The following is a 27,248-nucleotide window of genomic DNA, read 5'->3' on the forward strand; positions in this document are numbered from 1 at the left end:
TGGCCAGGCTGGTCTCGAACTCCTGGCCTCAGGTAATCCATCTCTCTCAGCCCCCCAAAGTGTTGGAATTACAGGCGGGAACCACCGTGCCCGGCCTAGATTCACATTTTTATATTAACATCTAAAAGGTCTTTTCCTATCCTTCCCTGTTTTTCCTCTTCTCCATCCCTTTTCTAACTAGCAATTTAATATTTGTTTAGTATAATTTTACCTTTCAATTCCTAGGCAGTTAGAGTGCCAAGGTTTTTTAATACCCGGTAAAGAGTGCCAGGGTCTTTTTATACCTGGTAAGGGACATGATAAACATCCAGTTCAACCTCCTTACTTGGAAAAAAAAACAAAATGATACTAAAAACCACACAGTCAGGTAGTGATTTAGAACTCAAGCCAGTTTTTCTGACTTATGTCCAGTATTGGCTCATCACATTGTACCGTTTGCTTTTATTTGTACTGTCTTTTATAAATTAGTGTAATTACTTTATTTCCTTTCCAGAAATTATTTTTAAATTGTATTTAGCTTGTTACCTGTGTATTATGTTTGCTGTCAGGAAACAGCTATATTTGTTACTTCTTTGTAGTTTTATAGTGTTTTCTCATCCTTTATCTCATTTATTTGTTGTAAAGATAACCTTTTGCTCATATATCTGAGGTTCTTAAATAATGGTATGAATTTCTTTGTTATTCTGGCATGCCCATCACTTCTATACATTCACAAACTCAGCTGCTGTAGATTCAGACATGTGTTGACTCATTCCACTGAGATTATAAAGTTCAGTCATTGTAGCTTCTCATTTTCATCCCTTTCCACATCTCCTGGGTACTCCTGCAGTCTAAGGCATGACATTTCAGGCATGAAGATAATTAGTTGTTTTGAAGCACCTAGATTTCTTGGCCTCTTAAACTACTTGTGATCAGAGTAGTTCTTTTAGAAACATAATCAGAGGTTTGGTATGTAGTTAAGCAACACATTGTGTAGAAACAAACACAAGGATAATCATGTCATTTATTTTACTAACATTCTTCAATCAAAATGGTGCTAGAGATAAGATAAATTATATGGCTGTAATGTGTGTCCCTGTGATTTGGTTGGTGGCAAGGGAATGAATTGTTAGTCTAAAGTGAGCCACTGATTGCCAAAATTTCTATAGAAGGGGCCTATTACCTAATCAACTCATATGAAACCTGGAGATTCTTAAGAGGATCCTCTGTGGTTCATTATTAGGTTAAGTTAGTTAAATTAGTACAGTAAGGCTGGCAAGAAAATCTGTTATTGATGATCTAACGTTAAAAAATGGAAATAAATGGCATAGTGGTTTTCCTGGAGACATTTTGGTATAGATCATACGCTAAGACTTATTTGTTTGGACTGTATGCTTGGTGTTCATGCTTGTTCAATGCATATTTGAGGGTAGACTGTGACATTTTAGGTTCACTTTATGAGAGTACTGGGTAAATAAGAGTTAGAGTTAAGCTTTTTATCCTTGGGTTTCTAATAGCTACTGCTAAGGTGAGCCTTATATGTTAAGATTATCTGAAGATAAGACTGCAACTCATTGCCTCAAAGTTCAAAGGAGAGCATTGGCTGCAAGGACATAAATCATTGTGTTATCCACCAGTTTACAACAGAAGTGCAGATGAACAATATTTATCTAGACAATCTAGTGTAATTTACCTGTAGTTTGAGGTCAGTCTATATAGGGGCTCATGTAAGTCCTTTGAACTGTTTTGCAGAGATGAGAGTTCAAATTTATTTTTATTCTCTAGTTGGAAGTAGCAGGTGGTTTTGTGTGCCTTTGCTAGCAGCTGCTTTTAACCCCATTTTACTCATTTTTTAAAGCCTTATTAGGTTCTGCCTCAACTGTGGAGCTGTCTGAGTTTCATTAGGTTATTTGCAGGCAGAATTTCATTGTCTGGCACTCTGTTGTTTGCTATTTGTTTCATATGTGTTTGTTTTTTTCTCCACAAGTTGACTGTGAGCTCTGGGGGTCTGAGATATGTATCCTATTTAAAATCTATAATAGCCAGGTTTACAATATCTGATATTTAAAGGGACCTTCACATAAAGTAGATAATTGAGCCAGGCTAGATAGGGCTCATGCAAGAGGAAGAACATATGTCCTAGTTTAAATGAGCCTAATTACAGCAGATTCATACCTTGTGGCAATGTGAGATTGATGTTGTCTGAACGAAATAGATCCACTGGCACTATTTGGCCTGTGGCCCTTTGTTTTGATACCTCTAAATTATAGCATTGTTTTGAACACACAAAAATGCTTTATAAATATTTGTTTGATTGAAAGATGTTTATTGTTTTGTAATACTGGCTACACTGCTTTTGAAAGACTACCATAGATGTAATAAGTATAGCATGACGTGAGGTATACAAAAATATTCTAATCTATTAAAGAATTTACCTTTTTTGAAAGAAGATGCATATACTGGTAAAAAGATTGACTCTTAACCTATAATCAACAGACTTGGATATTGAGTCTTTGCTGCTGTGCCCACAGAAAGTCCATTGGATCACTTTCCAAGTTAGAAACCAATGATAATGCATTGTAGTACATGGCTGCATATTCTGAGGGCATTCAAAAGAATGATATAGGGAATTATTAAAATACCTGAGTGCCTTACAATTTAAGGTACCTATTTCTTATTTCTTGAATTCTGGAGTAATTTTTCATGCTTCCCTTTTTCACCTCTCCAAAACAATATTATTAGCATGTACTCTTGGTTCCTCTTTTGAAGTGTCTCATGCTTCATTTCTTCCATTTCATTCCTGTTGATACTATTCTAGTTTGAACATTTTATTGCTTATGTTGGGACATCTACATTAGCCCCCTAACTGACTTTTGTATTTCATATTTAGAATGTCTTCAGGTTTTTGTTTTTGTTTTTTTAATCTACTTCTTGGGTCATAAACATACTCAGATTAAAAGCAAAAGCATGCCAGGGTGACTGTCTAGGAGGCGAGAGATGAGATGGAGTCTTTCTGTGGTTTTTGAATTTTGAGCTATCTGAATGTATTGTCATTACCACTAAATTATTAGTACTGAATCATTAGTGATAAATTAAAGTAGTGTATTACTTTGAAATTTTTCATTTGAAATTTTGACTTGTATTTAAAAAGAAATAAAAGTCTTGGCACTATCAAGTATTACTTCATATTATAGCAGTAATTTTACTTAAATATTCTGGATTGCAAAAGCAAATTAGACTCCTACTACCCATTTGAAGCAGCAGTACTTATATAAAACTGAAACAAGAAGTAAATCTGGCACGTAGTAGCAAAATTTGGGAATATATCTGTTTAGGGAATATCGTTAGTGGGTCAGAAATGTAGTCTTCTTTGGAGACTGATAAAAAAAGTAATAGGTAAAATAAAGAATGATGTGCTCAATGAGCTACAATTCAAATAGAGGAAATTTAGTGGGAAATGATTACATTAGGAGCAGATGGATTGGCTTCCTGAATTTCAGACTTACTGGAAATCCTAGAACAGCTTAAATTTGTTTTTCAAATTTAGAGTCTGATAAAAAGATAAAGAGATTTGTTTATTTGATTGTGCTAGTGTGATTCTTACTGTCTTTTGGATATTTCATTTGCACTAGGCTATTTTTATGATTCCCACAAATCCACCACCAACATTCAGAAAGCCAGAACTTTGGTCCGATGATTTCACCGATTTTGTTAAAAAGTGTTTGGTGAAGAATCCTGAGCAGAGAGCTACTGCAACACAACTTTTACAGGTCAGTGCTTGTGCCTCAAAAGGAAGGATATTTTCTTCAAACCTTTCAGCTTTCTGACATTGGCCAAAACTGCTGTGTGTTTCATAACTGATTTCTAAAGATGTAAACCTCGGCCGGGCGCGGTGGCTCACGCCTGTAATCCCAGCACTTTGGGAGGCTGAGATGGGCGGATCACGAGGTCAGGAGATCGAGACCATCCTGACTAACACGGTGAAACCCCGTCTCTACTAAAAAATACAAAAACTAGCCGGGCGCGGTGGCGGGCGCCTGTAGTCCCAGCCACACGGGAGGCTGAGGCAGGAGAATGGCGTGAACCCGGGAGGCGGAGCTTGCAGTGAGTGGAGATTGCGCCACCGCACTCCAGCCTGGGCGACAGAGGGAGACTCCGTCTCCAAAAAAAAAAAAAAAAAAAAAAAAAAAAAAAAGATGTAAACCTCCATTCCCCTCCTCTTACCTCTCCTCTTTGTTCTCTTCTTTTCTTTCTTCTCCTCTCGTCCCCTCATTCCCCCCAGTGTTGTTTTAAAACAAAATTTCCAAAGCATTCTCCTTTCAGAAAAGAATCTTTGTCTTCATAGTTACTATTTCTCATGTTTTTTTTCTTCTGTTCCTTGACTCAGCATTTGTCCTTTGACTTTTTGCTCCACTATAAAATATGTAAGTACAAGATCCCTGGACTCCTTGAAGAGTTTATCACGTTGTAAATACCAGTTACAGGATTATCTAAAGGAAGAGCTTCAGAGTTTCACTTTTTTTTTTGATAGAATAATTGTAAGTAGACTTTGTATCCAGAATGTCAGTAGATTTTAAAATCTACCTTAAAATTTAATGCAAATGGAAATAATTTAATATTTATAATAGTTGTTTGTGAATCTTAATTTTCCCAACAGAATAGCCTTAGAACTTTCAACTAATAATAAGCATGTCTCACGTTAACAAAACTTGATATTTGCAAAATGATTTCTATTGTTAAGTAACAAAAGGATGAAAAACATGGTTCTTGTAAAAAGTGACTTCCCTGTCTCTAAAAGAATCATTGGGTTAAAAGGACAAAAAAAGAAAAAAGGGAAAAAAAAAGTAACTTTCCAAAGTCCTGTTTTTCCAAAAGGATGTGTTGAGGGGTATGGGAAACATGCTCTTAAGTATAATGTTTATTGTTATGAAAGTGTAACTTGGTACTCAATCTCCATAGATGACAGTACAGCAATATCTATTTAAAGAAAAAATCCATATATTCTTTGATCCAACAACTGCACTTCTAGGAATTTATTCTACAGAAATATTTAACCATGTGTGATATAACATATGTGTAAAAATATTCATAGAACATTGAAATTTTAAAAGATTGGAAAGATCGTAAATATCTGTGAACAAGTTGGAAACAATTTAAAGTCCATGAAAGAGAGTGATTGGAAAAATACACCTACGTACGCACAACATATATACCTATCTTAATGCTTATAATGGAGTATCTCTAGAAAAATAAGCAAAAAAATGGCCTCCAGAGAAGGTAACTAGCTATAGATGGGGCAGGACTGGGATGGAGACTTGCTTTTTGATGAATACTGTTTATGAGACTTTTGAGATTTGGGTTATGTGCAAATATTACCTTTCAAAAATTAATGGTTTAGATGGTAAAAATTTATTTTTCCACAAAAAATTGATTAAAACATTTATTTTGAAATATTGTCAATATTCCTTTGAAATATATGTATGTGTTATATATGTGTGTGTGTGTGTATTATTTTATTTTATTTTTTATTTTTTTGAGATGAAGTCTCACTTTGTCACCCAGGCTAGAGTGCAGTGGCACCCAGCTCACTGCAACCCCTGCCTCCCAGTTTCAAGTGATTCTCGTGCCTCAGCCTCCCAAGTAGCTGGGATTACAGGTGTGTGCCACCATGCCTGGCTGATTTTTGTATTATTAGTAGAGACAGGGTTTTGCCATGTTGATCAGGCTGGTATCGAACTCCTGACCTCAAGTGATCCACCTGCCTCAGCCTCCCAAAGTGCTGGGATTACAGACGTGAGCCACCGTGCCTGGCCCATATATTTTTTGAGATAGGATTTCACCGTATTGCCCCAGCTGGAGTACAATGGCATGATCTCACTCACTGAAACCTCTACCTCCCAGGCTCCACCTATCCTCCCGCCTCAGCCTCCTGAGTAGCTGTAACTACAGATGCATGCCACCACATCCAGCTAACTTTTGTCTGTTTCATAGAGACAGGATTCGCCATGTTGCCCAGGCTAGTCTCTAACTCCTGGGCTCATGTAGTCTGCCCACTTTGACCTCCCAAATTCCTGGGATTATAGGCATGAGCTATCTCGCCCTGCTGAAATATATATGTATTTTAAAGTAGTCCAAAGGGTACTACCTTTGGATTCCTAGTATCCAGTACTTAATACATACATAGTAAAGGTAATATGTGTATATTTAACCTAACAAACTTCTGATTTATATATATATATATTTTTTGGATAGGATAATTATCTTTGGCCTCATTAGATAGAGTCTTATTTGGCAGGAAGCCTAGAAACCATTCTGTCTCTTCAAGGAGTTTTGTATGTCTTATCTGTTATGATTTAAATTAGCTGTCTCCAACCTTTTTGGCACCAGGGACTGGTTTCATGGAAGACAGTTTTTCCATGGATGATGAGCAGAGGTGGGATGGTTTCAGGATTAGACTGTCTGCCTCAGATCATCAGGCGTTAGTTAGATTCTCATAAGGAGCATGTAGATCCCTCACATGCGCAGGTCACAATAGGGTTTGTGCTTCTGTTAGAATCTAATGCCACTGCTGATCTGACAGTAGGCAGAGTTCAGGCTGTAATGCTTGCTTACCTCCTGCTGTGCAGCCCAGTTCCTAACGGGCCACAGCAGGTACCAGTCTGCAGCTGGAGGTTGGGGACCCCTGATTTAAATCATAGTTTAACTCTCAGTGGACAATCTGATTGCCAAATTTTTGTTGACATATATCTATAGCTTACATGTACAGATTATACCATATTCATTTCCAGTAAACAAAGAAACAATATTTAAAAAGAAATTCATGATGGATTTTAAAAATAGTGATTGATTTTCTATGATACAGAATATTGTATAAATTTTTAAAAATCATAGATGGGAAGGATCCTTTGAGATTATTAAGTTGAAATTTTAGTAGTTTTTAAAGATAAAGAAATTAAAACCCTAGGGATATTAAAAGACAAGGTTCAGTTTCAGTCTATTAGCACTGGAGTTCCTGATCTGGAGATGATCCTTATACCTGCTGGTGGGCAACCTGGAATCTAAAGTCAGTAAGTGACCAGGCACGGTGACTCACACCTGTAATCCCAGCACTTTGGGAGGCCGAGGCAGGCGGATCACTTGAGATCAGGAGTTCAAGACCAGCCTGGCCAACATAGTGAAACCCCATCTATACAAAAAATACAAAGATTAGCCAGGCATGGTGGCGCATGCCTGTAGTCCCAGCTATTTGGGAGGCTGAGGCAGGAGAATCACTTGAACCCTGGAGATGGGGATTACAGCGAGCCACGATCGCACCTCTGCACTCCAACCTGGACAACAGAGTGAGATTCTGTCTCAAAATAAATAAATAAATAAAGTCAGTGACCAGTCTTCCATGATCTCTTCCATTTGTGTCAAGTTGGAAAACACAGGTACTTACAACGCAACTTCAAATAGCTATAAAAACAAAGACAGTGTCCTAGAGGAGAGTAGAGCAATAAGAAAGGAAAGACTCCTGTCCTACTCTAAAAATTTTTGACAAACTAGTAGAAAGGTCACACACACCCCCCAAAAACACACAAAAAACTGAAGTTATATTATTTGAGAAACGAAAGACAGAAATGTTAAAAAATTACAATACAATATAGAAGTTACATTCATGATGCACAGCCTATATGATTAATAAATGTAAAAGTAGAAGAATGGATACGGTAATCACAGATACCTCATACAGAAGAAATAGGTCATTTTAGGGAGGAGAAATGGTATGAACAATACGAACAAAGACAAAAAAATGGGAGATGTATTTTAGAACACAGTAACACCAGTTAGAGAAATAGTGTCAGAGTTTAGATACAGACAACAGTAAAGTAAGAAGGGTATACTGATGCCTAGGATGAGATGCCTCAATTTTGTCTGAGAGCCACTTTACTTACATATGTAAACAAGAGAGTATAAGAAAAGAATGTCTTTGATAGCATAATGTTGCAGCAAAATATAGAAATAGAATGAGGAGGCACTGTAATAATACAGGTGTGAATTGTTAAGGACCTGAGTTTAAAAAAATAGTTGCCAAAATAGAAAATAGTAAATCTGATGAAAGAATGAGAAGGGTTTAGTGACTGATTATATATTAACAAAAGCGAGAGAAGACCAACACTACAGAAACTAGAAACCAGCAGAATTACATTTATTTAACAAAGTATAGAAATTTCAAACTACATCATACTTTATCTTCTCAGGGGAATGTATAAACTACCCTTCTAAGCTGCAGTTATTTTTAAGAAAAGCCAATATGCTTATCTGGTTCATTCAGTTTACCACAACCCTGCTTTTATGCAGTTCATTGTGAATTCACTATAGTGTCATGCTACAGTTAGTCTATAGAGCTTAACGTTCTTAATCTCAAAATCTCAGTATGTCCAATTTCATTTGTACTTGTGCTTTTCCTGTATAACTGCTGCAGACATGGTTTTGATCAACAAAGAGGAAGTGGCTAATAAAGTTAAAAGGGTACTAGAAGAGCAAGGCCATATTATTTGAGTATTCTTGAGTCAGAAGAGAAGTTTTATCAGACAAATTGCCAATTTTTTAAGTACAGGTGCTCCTTAACTTACAATGGAGTTAGGTCCTGATCAACCCCAGTGAAGGTTTAAAATATTGTAAGTCAAAAACGTGTTAAAATACACCTATCCTAGCTTAGCCTAGCCTACCAAAAACGTGCCCAGAACACATAAATTAGTGTAGTTGAGTGTTTTGTAGACACAATTGAATGTGAAAACACAAAACACATTATCCAAAAAATGCTGACAACACAGTACACTATAGAATATTGATTAATTACCCTCATTATCGCATAGCTCCCTGGGAGCTGGGACTTATTAATACCTTCACGCTCAGCATCAGAAGAGAGTATTGTACCATATATTACTAGCCTGGGAAAATATCAGATATCAAAATTCCAAGTATGGTTTCTACTGAATGCATATCACTTTTGCAGCATTGTAAAGTTGAAAAATCCTAAATTGAACCTTTGTAAAGGGACTATGTGTATATTTTTAAAGGCATTTTAAGATTAGCAGGAAGTAAAATTAAAACTGCAAAGCAACGTAAAAAAGAATGCAGAAAAAACAAGATGGCAAATGTAAAACATTTATGATAGAATATTATGATAAAACATTTATGTTTTACATAATGTAAAACAATTATGATAAAAATGGCATTAGCATATAATTATATACTAATATAATTGTTAATTTTTTATTAAATAATATTTAGTTAAGTACTAAGTGGTTCACTTAGTTCATAAGATAAATGCAACTCCATGCTTTCTACATGAGCTAAACTTACAAACTTATATAAAATCCAACTCATGTTTCTATGTGAGGCATACTTAAAAGAATTTGGGTTAAAAGTTAAAAACAGGCAATGAAATTTTAATAAAACACATAAAAAGATACTATGAATAACATGATTAAAAAAGCAAAATTGACAGCAGAAATCAGTAAATGAGGAAGGAGTCACTTCATATTGATAAAAAACATAATATAAAGGATGATACAGTTATAAACTTGGTATATTAATACAGCATTGTATGTTACAAATTAAAGACATAAGAGGTTGATCTAAATAAATAAATTGGGATATTTTGATATTCCGTTTTCAGTCACTGAGAAACAATATAGGCAAAAAATAAAGATAAACATTATCTGAATTATATAGTGATTGATTTAATAGAAAAATCAAATTTTATGTTTAATAAACAAATTACATTTTTTGTTAAATGCTTAGAAAAGTATATGATGCCAATATGAGATAGAATAATGAAACAGAATTAAATGCCCAGAAATGGTATATAATATACAAAGGAAACTAGCATATCGTGAAGATAACATTTCTTTTTTTTTTTTTTTTGAGACGGAGTCTCGCCCTGTCGCCCAGGCTGAGTGCAGTGGCGCAATCTCGGCTCACTGCAAGCTCCGCCTCCCGGGTTCACGCCATTCTCCTGCCTCAGCCTCCCGAGTAGCTGGGACTACAGGTGCCCGCCACCTCGCCCAGCTAGTTTTTTTGTATTTTTTAGTAGAGACGGGGTTTCACCGTGTTAGCCAGGATGGTCTCGATCTCCTGACCTCGTGATCCGCCCGTCTCGGCCTCCCAAAGTGCTGGGATTACAGGCTTGAGCCACCGCGTCCGGCCGAAGATAACATTTCTAATCAGTGAGGGAAAAACAACTTAAAGTAAAAATGGTGCTGAGATAACTGCCTGCCTTTGGGGGGTGTTGGGAGGATTAACTTAGATCTTCACCACAACACACCAAAGTAATTTCCAGATGGATTAAGGTCTTAAATGTTAAAAAAAAGAAAAACGAAAAATGGAAATAGGAAAGAACTAGGGATTAATATAGGAGAATATTTATATATTCATTCTATTGCAATAAAACAAAAGAAAAATGGATGATTTGAATATATATAACTTAGAAAAAGGCATGAATGGCAAAAAATGGAAACTAAAAAATATATATGTAATATTTATGTCAGGCAAGGGGCTGATTATATGAAGGGTTCTGTAAAGTATTTCAACAAGGAAAAGATGAATGTACCAGATTCTAAAAGGCAATAAAGATTTCCTATTTCTAAATGTATCTAAAATAAAAATTAAAGAGGGTGAGGATTCTTAAACCACCTAAAGTAATGAGAAGACAGAAATTACTGCAGATCAACCTATCACATTCTTGATGATGTATTTTAAAAATTAAGACTGCTTGAAAAGTTTATTCTTTTAAAATGTGAAATACTTCCTCTTAAATTTTGTTCATGTTCTGAATTATCAATTTCTAAACTGATAGAGTTCAAAATTAATGATTTATATAAAAACACTTCAGATAAAACAAGTGCTTAAAGTGAGTTGAAGAAGGGATTTCTGCTGCTAGACAGATTGAGTAACCATATTTTTCTCTGTACTTATTAAAGTACAGCTGAAACCTTGGACATTATAAGTATATAAAACAAGCATAAAAAGACTGAAAGGTGGAAAGAAGGCAATAGACTTGCTAGAGATGGTGGGACCCAAGGAAAGACATAGCTGTGAGTGAGTTCCCTGGAGTTTCTTTTTACCTCATTTATCCCACACTGGGTAGCGGAGAAGCCAACAACCCAGAAACAACATTGGACACAAACTAAAAACCTGCTCTCTCAAGCAGAAGGACGGAGAAATGGACAGCCTAGTAAGACAGAAAACTTTCAGACAATAACCGTTCTACTCTAGCCAAACACCACCAAGAGAACTATGGCCTACCCCACCAGCAAAGGCTAAATGGAGAACCTAGACTTCCACCCTTTTGAGGCTGTCCAGTCCTTCTGAGGTGGTGTCAGAGAAGACTGAGTGTCAAGCTAAGGCTTTCATCTCCACAAGGCAGTGCAGAAAGTATCCCCTCCCTAAGTGAGGAGTGCCAGTGAAGACCATATGGGAGCCTGGACTTATACTCCTACCAGGCAGTAACAAGAACCCAACAACCTCCCTGTTGGAGTGGGTCAGAGGCAGTCTGGTGAAGGGTCAGGACTTTCACCACCAATCAGCTAAAATGAGACTACTCCCCACAGTACCAGTATAGGACTCTGGGAGAACCTGACCTCTCACCCTTATCCGTTGGTAACAAAGAGCCCTCCATAGCCCAGGCCAGGAAGTGGAACACAGTATTTCCCCCCACATTCACTTAGTCACATATAACTACCTGAATGGGTTAAGCTGAGAAATGTAGGGTCCAGTTGGGCAATTGTAGGTCCAACCACAACTCTGTTTTGGTGTATGACCAGGAGTCTCTACCACAGATATGTTAATAGGACTTAATTTATCTGGTAAGATTAATCTATAACTGTTCTAAAATAATTTATTGGTTCTTTACAATTGATTTTAGTATTTCTGTACTCTGAAAAAGTTCTTTCTTATGGTTGTCCCAAATGATATGTTTGCCATTTTAAAGCCTCTTTCAAATATCTGTTTCTTCTTCAGCACAATTTTTTTTGTCTTTGAATATATTTTTGTGTTCTATTGATGTTTATTAAAATAACTCAGGGCTGGGTGCAGTGGCTCATACCTGTATTCCTAGCACTTAGGGAGACTGAGGTGGGAGGATCACTTAAGCCCGGGAGATCAAGACTATAGTGAGCCATGATTGCACCATTGTGCTTGCACCTGGGCAACAGAGCAAGCCCCTGTCTCAAACAAACAAATAACTCACTCGCTCACTCACTCACTCACTCAGGTCACTTTTACCCGACGCTATCTACTGACATATAACTATGAAAATTACTGAAACTGATTGCTGCCCCAAATTTAGGTTTTCTATCCCAAATTATAACCTTTCACTCTACTTTCTCTCGTGTCCCTCCTTCTCAATTAAAAGAAATTTAAAACCTAGGTCTATTATGATAGTTTTCCTTCTCTTTGTCAGAATTGCAGAGAGCTTAGCTATTTTAGCTAGATCGGGGTGATATTTTTTAAAAAGTGACAAGTTATTTTATATATGGTAAAGAAATTAGGCAACATTCATTTTCTGAAAAAATATTTTTGTCTTTGGAAGAGATTAAATTACTTAAGATACAGTAAAACAGAAAATATGTTAAAGAAGTAACAAAATATGTTGCTTTCCTTTTGGCCCCTGATTTTGGCTGTCAACTTATTAAGATTAACTAAATTCTGTAACTCAGTACCAAAATAATTTTATTTTTATGTGTAATATAATCTGTAATCATATTTTTAACTTAATCTTTTTTACTCCTAGTGTACACTTCATTTGGACAATTAGATCTTTAAGGATAATGTAGTTTTATTAACAGGGTTGCATTTTTGTATGTGTGCTTTAAGTTTTTTTTTTCCTTTTTGAAAACAAGCCCCAAAGCAAATTCTTTATTTCTAGGCAGTGACCATATTCTGTTTTCTTAACCTGTACATTTAATTCTAGATGAGAAAACAATTGTTGAAGCCTGTGATCCTGGTTAACATTTACATATTGTTTTAACATTTGTTAGCTACAATTCAGAAAAATCTTTTGAATTTATACCATTGAATTTTACTTTTTTAGCATCCTTTTATCAAGAATGCAAAACCTGTATCAATATTAAGAGACCTGATCACAGAAGCTATGGAGATCAAAGCTAAAAGACATGAGGAACAGCAACGAGAATTGGAAGAGGAAGAAGAAAATTCGGTTTGTAATTATCTTCAAAAAGTTGATTTTTTTCTGCTGAGTTATTTTTCTATAATTCTGTTTCTTTAAATAAAAGCACTTACTGTTTTATTATACAAGTAAGATATGTTTTTTCATTGAATCTCAAAATATATTTGGTTTGCATTATACATTTGCTATCTTTTTCTGATGTCTTAAGAATTAGTGATTACTGGAATGTAATGTTGATAGGATGAACTTGCACAGTACCTAGTATCTAGTTGATACTAACTCTGGGTTTGTTAAATAAATATTGTCTTGAATTTGGACAATTTTGTGTCATATCTTCTGGAATTTTCTTTTAACTGGTTGCCAGCTATGTTGTAGATAAAGCGTACCATAGCAGAATAGGAGTTGCAGGTGGGACATAAAAGGGCCTGGCATATAAAACTAGCCATTAGTTCCTTTTACTTTATGCTGATGTTACTACATTTAAATAACAAAATAAAATAATTGTATTTATTTACCACATTTTATAGTGTCTAATACTTTTCTTTTGAAACAGTGTCTCACTGTGTTACCTGAGCTGGAGTACAGTGGCGCAATCTTGACTCACTGCAACCTCCACCTCCCAGGTTCAAGCGATTCTCCTACCTCAGCCTCATGAGTATCTGGGACTACAGGCGCACGCTACCATGCCTGGCTAATTTTTGTATTTTTAATAGAGATGGGGTTTCACCCTTTTGGCCAGGCTGGTCTCAAACTCCTGACCTCAAGTAATCTACCCACCTGGACTTCCCAAAGTGCTGGGATTACAGGTGTGAGCCAACTGCACCTGGCTTGTAGTGTCTGGTGCTTCTATCCCTTGCTAATTATTTTTTGCCTCTGTGTTTCAAGTTATATGTTTTTTTTCTGGATAAAGATATAGAAGAGAATAACCCTTGGTATTCAAATAGTCATAAGATCTGAAAACACGTGTATTATTTTATTTTTTACTGATTGAAAATGTACTTTATAACAGTATGTTCTCCCATAAAAGTTCATTTAAAAAAACTCACAGTTTCTGTATACAAATAGAATTATTTTGCTAAATTAAATTCAGTTTTAATTTCAGAGACTGGTTATCCAGTTGGGAATTCTTTTGAAATTCTTTTACTCTTTTTACCAATTATTAAACCTTTTATCACATGGTAGCCCAGGACAAGGAGAAATGTGCATCTTCATAGAGCTGATTTATAATCATGTTCTTTAGATACGCAGTTACATGAGTTATTTATTTGGCCATCGTCATGGAATGCCTAGTGAGGAGATACTTGAAGCCTGTATTCTAGACTTAAAATCTTTCACCAATGAATTCACTACTTAGAATTTTAAATAGTGTCTTCAAAAGGTATTTTTTTCTGGTTTGTCATTGTGCATTAATTCTACAAAGGTAAGTAGGTGATATGGGAGATGTAAAGACCCTTGGTTCTTGCTCTCGGGGTTTCCTGTTTCCTAACTGGATTCCTGTGTGATGATAGATACATTTAGTTTCAGATTTCTCTCCAGTTAATGTTTTTAAATGTTAAATTTTTGTAGTTGTTTCTTGTGGGTTCAAAGGCACTTTATCATATTATCAGTTTTTACTACTTTTTAATGCTTTGTTACAGTCATTTTGGTTTCTTTCTGCCCCCTTGGTGATCTCTTTCTTCACCATTTTTCTTTCCTTCGCTGAGCTTAAGTCACACTAGTCTTTCAGATTTTTATTATTTTTTTTTAATATGCTTAAGATCTTTCCTTACTCAGGGCCTTTGCATGTGCTATACTCTGTGCTTGAAACACTCTTTTTCCTTAGAACTCTTGGAGTGGCTAGGTTCTTTTCTTTTGAGTCTCAGCTTTAAATATCTTGTACCCCCAAAACATAGCACCTTAAAACAACGCACATTTATTATCATGGTATTTGTAGATTGCTGTTTCAAGAGGGTCTTAGGTGATTCATTCTCAGGGTTTCTTATGAGATTGCAGTCTAAGTGTTCGTCAGAGCTGCAGTCATCTGAAGGCTTGACAAGGGCTGGAGGATTCACTTCCAGGATGGCTCATTCTGGGGCTCTCAGAGTGAATGGTCCAAGAGAGAGAACAAAGAGGACTTCTCACTGTCTTTTATGTTGTAGTCTCAGGAGCTAAATACTGTCACTTCTGCCACATTCTTTTTATTTTATTTTATTTTATTTTTATTTATTTTTTTTGAGATGGAGTCTTGCTCTGTTGCACAGGCTGGATTGCAGTGGCATGAGCTTGGCTTACTGCAACCTCTACCTCCCAGGTTCATGCAGTTCTCCTGCCTCAGCTTCCTGAGTAGCTGGGACTGTAGATTCATGCCACTACACCTGGCTAATTTTTGTATTTTTAGTAGAGACCGAGTTTTATCATATTGGTCAGGCTGGTCTTGAACTCCTGACTTTGGGTGATCCACCCACCTCAGCCTTCCAAAGTGCTGGGATTACAGGCATGAGCCCCTGTGCCCGGCCCATTCTAGTTTTTAAAAGCAAGTGAGTGGTGGAGCAGGGAGCTCCAAGAATCGATTATCTCCACAGAAGCAACTGTTAAGCTGGCAAAAACTGACAAATCAACTTTTGCATAACTCTGTAATCTGATAGAAAACTTACAGCATCCGGAAGACTGCCAGATTTTGGTAAGAAAACATTATGACATTTTTGCTTATATACCTAGTATCCTTTATTTTCTAGCTCAGCAGCAGCTATGGGGCCAGCAACCCATATTCCTGGTATAGCTCACTGGTGCCAGGAGGAGGACAATAAGAACCTTGTTCTGAAAAAAAAAAAACTGTAGTTTTCATTTTGACCTGTCTGGTGGTTCCCTGAGGGACTGGTGCAGATACCTTTGTTCAGCTCCCCATGAGCTAGAGCAGCTTCCTGGTTGGTATCTGTCAACCATCTAAATCTGCTAGAGCTAGTAAACAAATTTGGCAAAGTTTCAGGGTACAGCATCAACCACAAAACTCGGTTGTATTTCTAGGCACCAGCCATGAAAAATGTAGAAAGGAATTTAAGTAAACAGTGCCATTTATAATAGCATCCAAAAGAATGAAATACCTAAGGAATAAATTTAACCAAGGAGGTGAAAAACTTGTACAGTGAAAAGTACAAAACATTGCTAAAATAAAAGACCTAAATCAATAGAAAGATATCTTGTGTTCAGAGATTAGAAGACATCATATTGTGAAGATGGCAGTACTTCTCAAAGCAATTCACAGATTATTTAAAGATCCATTTCCAAATTCCAGGTTATTTTTTGCAGAAGAGGAAAAGTCAGTGCTCAAATTCATATGGAATAAAAAGGGGCCCCAAATAGCCAAAACATATCAAAAAAGAAGAACCACGTTAGAAGACTCACACTTCCCGTTTTCAAAACTTAATATTAAGTTGCAGCGATCAGATCAGTGTAGTACTAGCTTAAGGATAGGTATGTAGACCAAGGGAATAGAAAGTCTGGAAATAAGTCCATAAATGTATGGCCAACTGATTTTTAACAGAGTTGCTAAGACTATTTAATGGGAAAAGAACAATCTCTTCAACAAATGGTACTGGGACAGCTGGATAGCCACATGTAAAAGAATGAAGTTAGACCCCTGTGTCTTATCAAATACAGCAGGCTTTTAGTATAAGATCTGATTGGCTGGATCAGCAACCTAAATGTAAGAGCTAAAACTTTAAAACTCTTAGAAGAAAACATAGGGTTAGTCTTCATGACTTTGGATTTGTCAGTGAATTCTTAGAAAATGATCCTAAAGCAGAAGTAACAAAAGAAAAAAGATAAACTGAACTTCATCAAAATTAAACATTTTTGTGCATAAAAGAATAAATTATCAAGAAGTGAAAAGACAGCCTGTAGGATGAGAGAAAATATTTACAAATTATGCTTCTGATAAGGGTCTAGTATCCAAAATGTATAGAAGCTGGGTGCGGTGGCTCATGCCTGTAATACCAGCACTTTGGGAGGCTGAGATGGGTCGATCGCCCAAGCCCAGGAATTCAAGACTAGCTGGGCAACATAATGAGACCCTATCTGTTTAAAAAAAAAAAAAAAAAAAAGGGCAAACTGTATAGAGAACTCTTACAACTTACAATTGAATTATAGGCAAATTGGTGGTTACCAGAGACCAGGACAGGACCCAGTTGTGGTGGGCAGGGAGTGGGAAGGAGGGAAGGATGGAGAGCGACTCCTTAATGGGTAGAGTGTTTTCTTTTGAGGTGATGAAAATGTTGTGATACTAGATAGAGGAGATGGTTGCACATTGTGAATGTACTAAGTGCCACTGATTTGTATACTTTAAAATGGTTAATTTTTTGTATATGAAGTTCACCTCAATTGAAAAAAAAAGAAGTCACTAGGTCTGGCCTGCAATCAAGGCAGTAGGAATGAGGCTCCACCTTTCGAGGGGAGAATTGCCAAAGAATTTATGGCTATGTTTTAAAACTAGCTCAGACTATCCTCTGGCCGCACATTATTTACATTCCCTGCCCATGCAAAATACACGCACTATCCCATCTACCCTAAGTATTATTTCTTTACAATATCGGCTCAAAATCTAGAATGTCATCCTCTAAATTACATTGAGATAGAGATAATGTTCCTTAGGTCCAGTTCCTCTCAATCTGAAGACCTATAAACAAAAGAGAGAAGTTTCTTAACCCACCCCTACCGCCCTGAATAGCTGACATACAATGGTGGATCAGGCATAAAATTATATCACTGTGGGTAGTTCTGTTTAAAAAAACGGAAGACAGGAAGTGCACATGAGTGCATAGAAAACTTCCATAGCGGTTTTGGAATCCAGCCAAGCAAATGTTAGAAGTTTCTTCATTAAAACTAAGTTCTATTCCTACCTCAGCATAGTTTTTCATGACTCCTTTCTATGTTCTCTGTTTTTTGCTCTGCCCACTGAGTTCTTCCTTTTTCATGGAAGGTAGCCTGTATGTTGAGCTAGATGGTTTTGTGAGCCTGCTTCCTGTGGTTAGAAATTTTGGAGTCCAAAGCCCTCTTTCCATTTCATGCATCTCTGTGCTCTGCAGTCAATGCTGGTAGTGTTTCTGCCAAAAACACTTTGTGGGTCTCCTATAAATGAGATTTATAGGAACTTACTCCATTAGAATAATCTACACTCATAAATTTTGTTGAGATAATTGTTTCCCTAATTTGGCTTTTTGATGAGATTGTGCAGGGACAATGCCTTTAAGCTTCTTAGAAGCCCTGTTATTTGAGGGACTGCATGTATCTCTCAGAAATCTTAAAGGATTTTACAGTCACCTTTTCAGCTTGATATTTTTACCATAATTTCCTTAATATTGTCTGGATTTGAGGTTTGCTTGGAAGCTGTCTCATAACTGTAGCATGGTTTGCTGTGTGTAGAGGCTGGAGATGTATAAAATCAACAAGTCTTTGGTCCCTCTTTTGTTTAATTGTCGTTTCTTAAGCTTATCTCTCTCCTTTTGTGTTTGATTATAGCAGCAGGAAGAAATCAGGCAACATCTTAAATGCTTTGCTAGACCACCCAGTTCATTAGGTACATTTTTTGCTTTTCCTGTTACTTTTCTGGTTCCTATAGTCAACAGTTGATATGGTTTGGCTGTGGCTCCACCCAAATTTCACCTTTAATTATAGTTCCCATAATCCCCATGTGTCGTGGTAGGGACCTGGTGGGAGGTAATTGAATCATGGGGGCAGTTACTCACATGCTGTTCTCGTGATAATGAGTGAATTCTCATGAGGTCTGATGGTTTTATAAGGGGCTTTTCCAAAACTCTTTGCTGGGCACTTCTCTCTCCTCCTGCCCTCTGAAGAGCTGACTTCTGCCATGATTGTAAGTTTCCTGAAGCCTCCTTAGCCATGTGGAACTGTGAGTCAAGTAAGCCTCCTTTCTTTATAAATTACCCAGTCTCAGGTATTTATAGCAGCGTGAGAATGGACTAATACAGTAAATTGGTATGGTAGTGGGGTGCTGCTGTAAAGGACTTGCCTTGTCTCAGATGAGACTTTGGACTTGTACTTTTGAGTTAATGCTGGAATGAGCTAAGACTTTGGGGGACTGTTGGAAAGGCATGATTGTGTTTTGAAATGTGAGGACATGAGATTTGGGAGGGGGCAGGGGCAGAATGATATGGTTTGGCTGTGTTGCTACCCACATCTCCTCTTGAACTGTAGTTCCCATATTCCTCATATGTCGTGGGAGGGACCTGGTGGGAGGTAATTGAATCAGGGAATAACCACCCGATTCTTGTGATAATGAATGAGTTCTCAGGAGATCTGATGGTTTTATAAGGGGCTTTCCCTGCTTTGCTCAGCAGTTCTCTCTCCTGCTGCCCTGTGAAGAGGTGCTTTCTGCCATGATTTTAAGTTTCCTGAGGCCTCCCCAGCCATGTGGAACTATGAATCAATTAAACCTCTTTTCTTTATAAATTACTCAGGTATTCCTTCATTGCAGTGTGAGAATGGACTAATAAAACAATGTTTCTAAATTTTCCGCCACCACGTAAGAATCTCCTTTTCTCCAGCTTTCTAATATTTCCCTTACCTTCCTGAAACTTTCTTAAAAGCTATCAGGCTTCTAATAGTTTTTTCATGACTCTTCAGGCTCTTACTAAAACTGTCTTCAAAGTGCTTCTAGCTTCTGCCTACTGCTTAGTTTCAAATCCAACAACACCAAGTCGTTTTAGGTATATGTTACTAAGTCCTATCCATATTCAAGGTGAAGGGAATTAGTTTTTGCTTTTTGAGGGAGGACTGAAAATATTGTGAGCACTTAAAAATTATGTCAGGTTTTTATGATTTTTTTTTCCCTGAATAAACATTTATTCTCTGGGGCAAAGCTTAGTGTTTCTGGGTAAACCTCTTATGGTCTTTTTACTGAAATTATAAGAAAAAAGTAAAAAGTTTGGAGAGTCACACATTGAGCAATATTCACATGCAGATTATTTTTTCAGGCAGTACCTTCCATTTTGAGGTCATTTTATTAGATGTTGCCCTGCGTGGAAAACATACATACGTACACACATACATTCTCACAAGCACTTAAAAGAATGAGATAGGCAGAATGAATCTGAAGTCTTTCTACAGTTAATGTATATCCTGCATTACCATTTAGTTTTAGCAACTTTTAAAATTAGTAGATATAATTTCTCAGGAAAGTTTATCCACATTAAAGGCTCAGAATCTTACATAGTTTATCATTTATTCCTTTGGGATTCTTTTGTGAATTGGCTTAAATTGGATTACATATTCAGTTTTAAATAAAACAGCTAATTTATCATAGACTACACATCTCTTGATGTTCAGTAGGCCAATTTATTTCATTGAAGTGATACTCTTTTTTCATAAAAATAAAATATTTTTTATACAATTTACATTAATTTTTGACTAAATGAACACAAAGTTTAATCTAAGTTGTGTATATAAAAAGCAGGCATACAGGATTTGTTCAGTTAATACTAGTTTATCCTTAGTACTCAAAATGTAAGCATGCAATTTGGTAATTTGGTATTTACACAACAAGCACTATTCATTCTTATGTATTTCTTGAATTTAGTTGATGATTTTTAACATACTAATTTGTAAGTTTGCTGGTATGGCTTATTGAAATATTATACAGGTACTTGAATAAGTTTTTAAATATTTATACAGTAAAAGAGTACTTGTTTTTAAGTAAAACAGCAAAGCAAATGTTCTACATGTGGTACATTGGATGATGATTTTCAAAGCAGAATGATGTTAATTGAATTTATAAGATAAGGCACAGAATGCAGCATTGACATGCTATTTTTAAAGTACTTTAAAAGATTTATAAGGAGTTTAGAAGAATTGCTTTGTCACTGGAGCTCAGACATTTCTTAGGGATTACAGTGTTAAGTAAAATACAAGGAGTTAAATGGGTGTAGAAGAATTTTAAGTGAAATGTTGAGCAAAAAATGGGATACTTTTTGATGTTAAGCTTGAATGAAATCTTTTCACTTTTATGCATGTATCAGGTCCTTTACTTTTATCTAAAGAAAGGTGTTATTTGACTTCATATTAACTTATTAATGACTCAAAGAAAAGAAGTCTAATTGGTCTTAGACTATGTCTTAGAGCTTCTATCCTTGGAAAAGAAATGAGGACTTTCTGGTGACCTCTTATGGTCTGAACTCAGAGCTGTTCAGGTTGGTTGTGGTCCTTAATGTCTGAATAATGGCATATTCCCTTTAAACGTGCTTCACTAAAGCAGTTGATTCTCAGCATGGGTATGGGGAGAAATGCCAGGGTGCTTTGAATAACCCATTCCCCTCAGGTGGTGATACAGTTTCAGGTGACCATTTCTTAGACAGAAACTCCCCCTTCCCTTCCCTTCTTTCTCCTTACCCCTATTCAATAGGGAGCTTCAAAAGTCTGCCTTCTTCTTTTTTTTTTTTTTTTTTTTTTTTTTTTTTTTTTGAGATGGAGTCTCACTCTGTTGCCCAGGCTGGAGTGCAGTGGTGTGATCTCAGCTCACTGCAACCTCTGCCTCCTGGGTTCAAGCGATTCTTCTGCCTCAGCCTCCCAGGTAGCTAGGGTTACAGGCGTGTGCCACCATGCCCAACTAATTTTTGTATTTTTAGGAGAAACAAGGTTTTGCCATGTTGGCCAGGCTGGTCTTGAACTCCTGACCTCAAGTGATCCACCTGCCTCAGCCTCCCAAAGTGCTGGGATTACAGGCCTGAGCTGTTTCTGGCCAAAAATCTACCTTTTGAGAACCTTTTGAATTAGGTAAAGAACAGAACAGCGACAGAATTAGACCAGGTCAGTCCAGAAGCCTGTAATGTACTTAGTTGATAAAAGGGAGGTTGCATTATCTAAAAATAGATCAGACTATCTGAATGTGAATTCTAGTTCTGTTCCCAAATAACTTTATGTCTTTGGGCAGGTTATTTAACCTCTCTAATTCAGTTTTACCATCTGCAAATAGAGTTGTTATGAGGGTATAATTTTATATATATATATATATGCACTTAGAATAATGTTTTGCACATAGTATGCTCAATAAAGTTTAGCTTTTGTTTTTATTAATGCCACTACTTACACCATCACTACTGCTGTTGTAACATTTTGGCCAGGCTTTTTTGTTGTTGTTGTTATTGTTCTGTTTGTTTAGTTTTCAGGGTTTTTTTGGTGGTTGCCTCTACTGGTTTTGCCCTACCTTGTGGCCACCAAAATAACATTACTGATCTGGTATGAACCGATATAGATTCAATTTTTAAAAAAAACATTTTAAGGCCGGGCGCGGTGGCTCACGCCTGTAATCCCAGCACTTTGGGAGGCCGAGGCGGGCGGATCACAAGGTCAGGAGATCAAGACCACGGTGAAACCCCGTCTCTACTAAAAATACAAAAAATTAGCCGGGCGCGGATGTGGGCGCCTGTAGGCCCAGCTACTCGGGAGGCTGAGGCAGGAGAATGGCGTGAACCCGGGAGGCGGAGCTTGCAGTGAGCCGAGATCGCGCCACTGCGCTCCAGCCTGGGCGACAGAGCGAGACTCCGTCTCAAAAAAAAAAAAAAAAAAAAAAAACATTTTAAAACAAATTTTAGCTGGCAAATATGTTTGGAAGAGTTGGTAGATATTTTTATAAACCTAGTTTTAAAATTAAAAATAAATATATTTGGACCAGGCACAGTGGGTCGCGCCTGTAATCCCAGCAGTTTGGGAGACCAAGACATGCTGATTGCTTGAGCCCGGGAGTTGAAGACCAGCCTGGGCAACATGGTGAAACCCTGTCTCTACAAAAAAAAATTCTTTTTTAAACCCACAAAATTAGCCAGGCTTGGTGATGCATGCCTGTAGTCCCAGCTATTTGGGAGCCTGAGGTGGGAGGATGGTTTGAGCCTGGGCAGTTGAGGCTGCAGTAAGCCATGATCAATGCCACTGGACTCCAGCCTTTCTCTCTCTGTCTCTCTAAAAAGAAAAAACATATATATATATTTATATATTATATATTTATATTTTTACAATATATATTTTTATATTTTTTATTTTTATTAATATATAATATATATTTGTTCTTTACTGGTTTTCCTCAAATATATGTGTATATATGTATATTTGTATACATATATTTGAAAGTATGTACAAATATACATACACACACACACACACACACACACATATATATATATTTTTTTTTTTTTTTGAGGAAAACCAGTAAAGAACATTTACTTATTCCTTTACATGGTAAAAAGTAAATTTTATTTAATAAGAAATAGTTCAGATGAAATTATTGATGACAAATTGAAACCTTGTAAAAGAATTGATTACTTGTTATTTCTAATTTTTCCTGTGTAATCACAATTAAAACAAATTCTTATATAGTTATAACTGTGTAAATACTGTTCACTTATCTCATATTATGATTACATGTTATTTCTTTTTGTGACTTTCTGAACCAATAATTGTCTTGGTTTTTGTTACTGTTGTGGTTTTTATAGTTTTCTAATCACTAAGTTTGTTCCCCAATGCTATATTCCCAGACTCTCTGCTGGAGCTCTGAACTCCTCTGTGTATGTTCAAACACAATTTATTAATACCGCACTTTTTTTTTTTTATTGATTCATGCCTTCTCTAGTCTTCTGTCCTCTACTAATCTGAACTAATTGCTCTTTAGGAGTGTTGAGCAGCTGTCATCCTAAGACTTCCTTTCAACATCAACCTGTGGAATGTCCTCTTTTTTTCTTCTGTAATCTCTTTATTCCTAGATGTTGTCTTCTGTCTTTCTTGTTTTACATCCTTGTTTTTATGTATCATATCTCCCAGTAGTTTCCTGACATCAGCAGTTGTTTTCAGTCCTTACATATCTGACCATGTCTTTATTGTACATTTGCCCTTAATTGATTGATTGAGTGTAAAATTTTGGATTGAAAATAACTTTCTTTTATAATTTTGAAAACCTTGCTCTTTTTCCTTGCTCAGCAATAGTGCTGATGAGAAGATAGATGCCATTCTGATACCTGATTCTTTGAATGTTTGAATGTGGGAGCTTTTTGGATCCTTACATTGTCCCCGTTATTTAAAACTTTCCTAATAATGTGCCTTGGTGTACATCTTTTCCCCATTTATCGTATGGAATGTCTTTTGACTTTTTAAATCTGGAAACACCCTTCAGTTCTGTGTGATTTCATGTTTGCTATTTCTGGATAATTTTCACTGTCTCTCCTCTTCTCTCTCTCTGGATCTCCTTTTATTTGGTTGTTGAACCTCTTAGGTTAGTCTTTCAATTATCTTTTCTGTTTCCTTTTCCCTCTTTTTCTCTTTTTGTTCTTCTCAGATTGCCTGAAGTTTATCTTCCACACTTGCTCTTTTTTCATATTAGATATTTAATGTCTAAGATAGCTTTCTCTTCTACGTTATTATTTCCTTATTATTATTTTGAGTTTTCTTTTGTTCCCTGCCTTGTCTGTGTTTCTTTTGTGTTTGTTTTGATCTCTGACATTTCATTTTATGGGCTTTCTTCAAATGTATTGGGTTTATATTTGAGAGAAGCACTAAAATTACCTCTGGCAGTTCTGTGTATAAGAGTGGAACTAGTCGACCAGCAAATCTTGCTGTAAAAGATGGTAGGGTTCACTACTCTGAATTCACATGCTGCTTGTGACTTTTCTCTTTGCAAGCTTAAGTTTTATTTTTGGTCTGCTGAGTTAGCTACTTACCTATTTATCTGTTTTCTAACTTCCAAACATTTTTTCTAGCTTCCACATTTTTGACATCTCCTATATGCTGTTGTCTATTCCCCTGTGCTGTTTGTCTTTTTGGGTTTATTCTTTTCTGTGACTTTGTTGTAGTTTTGAGAGGGTTTTGCGAGGGAAGGCGTAAACCCGTGTTCTAATCTCCGTTTTGATGGGAGCTCCTGCCGTTCATAATTTCTTGGAGTGTTCTAAAATTGTAATTTTTATTTTATTTTTAAAATCTATCTATCTATCTATCTATCTATCTATCTATCTATCTATGAATGACAGTCTCACTCTGTTGCTCAGGCTGGAGTGCAGTGGTGCAGTCTCACCTCACTGCAGCCTCCACCTCCTGGGTTCAAGCAATTCTCTTGCCTCAGTCTCCTGACTAGCTGGGATTATAGGCGCCTGCCACCATGCCTGCGTAGTTTTTGTACTCTTAGTAGAGGCGGGATTTCACCATGTTGGCCAGACAGGTCTTGAACTCCTGACCTCAAGTGATCTGCCCGTCTTGGCCTCCCAAAGTGCTGGGATTACAAGTGTGAGCCACCGTGCCTGGCCTAAAATTGTAATTTTTGATATTGAGTTTGTAATATGATCTCTTTATAAATCTATAAAACCCTTAATATATTTCAGTGATTAACAGACTCCTTGAGTGCCCATAAATTAGAACAATTCAAAGAAAAAAATCATAGTTTGTTCAATTCTGATTTGTTTTAGAGAAGTTGTCAAACAAAGTGACAAGCAGGGAAGGGAAAACTTCTGTAAGGTAGCATTACAAGGAATCACGACAATTAAAGCAACTCATACCCAAATTTATAGTTGATTAGAATAGAAGTAAATGGTCCAGGCACGATGGCTCATGCCTGTAGTCCTAGCGCTTTCAGAGGCCAAGGCAGGTGGATAGCTTAAGCTCAGGAGTTCAAGACCAGCCTAAGCAACATGGTGAAACCCCATCTCTACAAAAAATACAAAAATTAGCCAGGCATGGTGGTGCTCACCTGTAGTCCCAGCTACTCTGGAGGGTGAGGTGGAAGGATTGCTTGAGCCCAGGAGGCAGAGGTTGCATTGAGTCAAGATTGCACCACTGCAGAGCTAGACCCTGTCTCAACAACACAACAAAAAGAATAGACATAAATGATACTTTTCTTTTTCTTAACCACTGGGTCTTTTACAATAATTTTGTCGACGTGGTGGAACAAAAGTACAATCTTGGGCCCCTCCTTATCTAATTGATACTGTGCTTGACCTAACATCTGTATCTGTTAAGTCAAGGTTGTTGCTTTGCAACCTCTTGTTATTTGTGTTCACAACTTAGCTTGGTTACCTTTGGCCCATGAAACTTTCTGGTTTTTTTTTTTTTCTTTAGCTTTAGTTTGAGGGATTCATTTGGCCATTACCTACTTAGTTGTGGTACTGGGGAGTTGACTTTCTTTTAGGATATGACAGAAAGTTTTAGATGGATATTTTGGTGTCCCAGTTGTTTTCAGTGAAATTTTTCTCCATTCTGTTTTCTCCTTTTTGATTATTTCATGGATGAAAGGTTTTTTCAGCATGGTGAGAGATCTGTATTGCCAACTTTTGCTTCTGATTTATTTTCAGCCCAGAGGACCTGTATTCTCTGGCAGCTTTTACTGTAGCTGTTTCCAGTCCAGACTGTGGATTGGTCCTTAAGCAGTGACGGAGCAAATATAACACAGAGCAAGTTTAGCATTGGACCACTGACAAATTTCATAAAGCTAACTTTTTAGATAATGTAAATAAAATTTTTTCTCTGATTTCAAAATTTCAGAACTGAAATTCACTGCTACATTAAGGGAGAGATTTATATTTCACATCAAGTATTGATACTTGGGTCTATTGTGTGTGGATCCTGTATTCTTAACATAATTTTCAGAGAATTTATGGGTTATAACAATATAAACAAAAAATTTCCAAATTTAATTTACTTTTTTCTAGTTTGGCTTATTGTAGTTGGGGAAATATTAGGGGCCTAAAATTAAATTGCCATTTTCATCAATTTATAGTGTAGCTTTTAAAAAGGAAATGGTATATGATAACCATTACAAGATATGTTGGTTTTTAAAATTTTAATGCGTACACCTGTGCCCTGGGTAGCTATTATAAACAAACCTTTTAAAATATTTTTTATTCAAGAAAAGTATGGAGCATGATTGGAAATAGTGCCTTATGAATTTGATTTTTTATACCTATTATAGGAAAAGCTTGTCTGATGAGAATGTATCTTGACAAATTGACATGTTTTGATAGGTGCTGAGGTAATTGTACAGATTTCTAAAATTAAACAAATCTCAAACAGATTTCTGTAGAAGGTTAATCCAATATCAAAGTTGTTGTGTTAGTTTAAGCATTGCTAACTATGA

At 36.5% G+C, this 27,248-nt stretch overlaps 1 protein-coding gene across 6 annotated transcripts in view; it reads left to right on the forward strand.

The window, feature by feature from the left end:
- The window catches only part of STK3 (serine/threonine kinase 3), a 332,138-nt gene that overhangs the window by 187,896 nt on the left and 116,994 nt on the right, over positions 1 to 27,248 (forward strand). For all 6 annotated transcript variants that reach the window (XM_050801203.1, XM_050801204.1, XM_050801205.1 and 3 more), the window contains 2 exons: positions 3,612 to 3,749; positions 13,058 to 13,183. In XM_050801203.1, the coding sequence (XP_050657160.1) occupies positions 3,612 to 3,749; positions 13,058 to 13,183 (264 nt within the window). The remainder of the gene's footprint in view (positions 1 to 3,611; positions 3,750 to 13,057; positions 13,184 to 27,248) is intronic.

This window comes from Macaca thibetana, chromosome 8 (assembly GCF_024542745.1).
Source record: "Macaca thibetana thibetana isolate TM-01 chromosome 8, ASM2454274v1, whole genome shotgun sequence".
NCBI lineage: Eukaryota > Metazoa > Chordata > Mammalia > Primates > Cercopithecidae > Macaca > Macaca thibetana.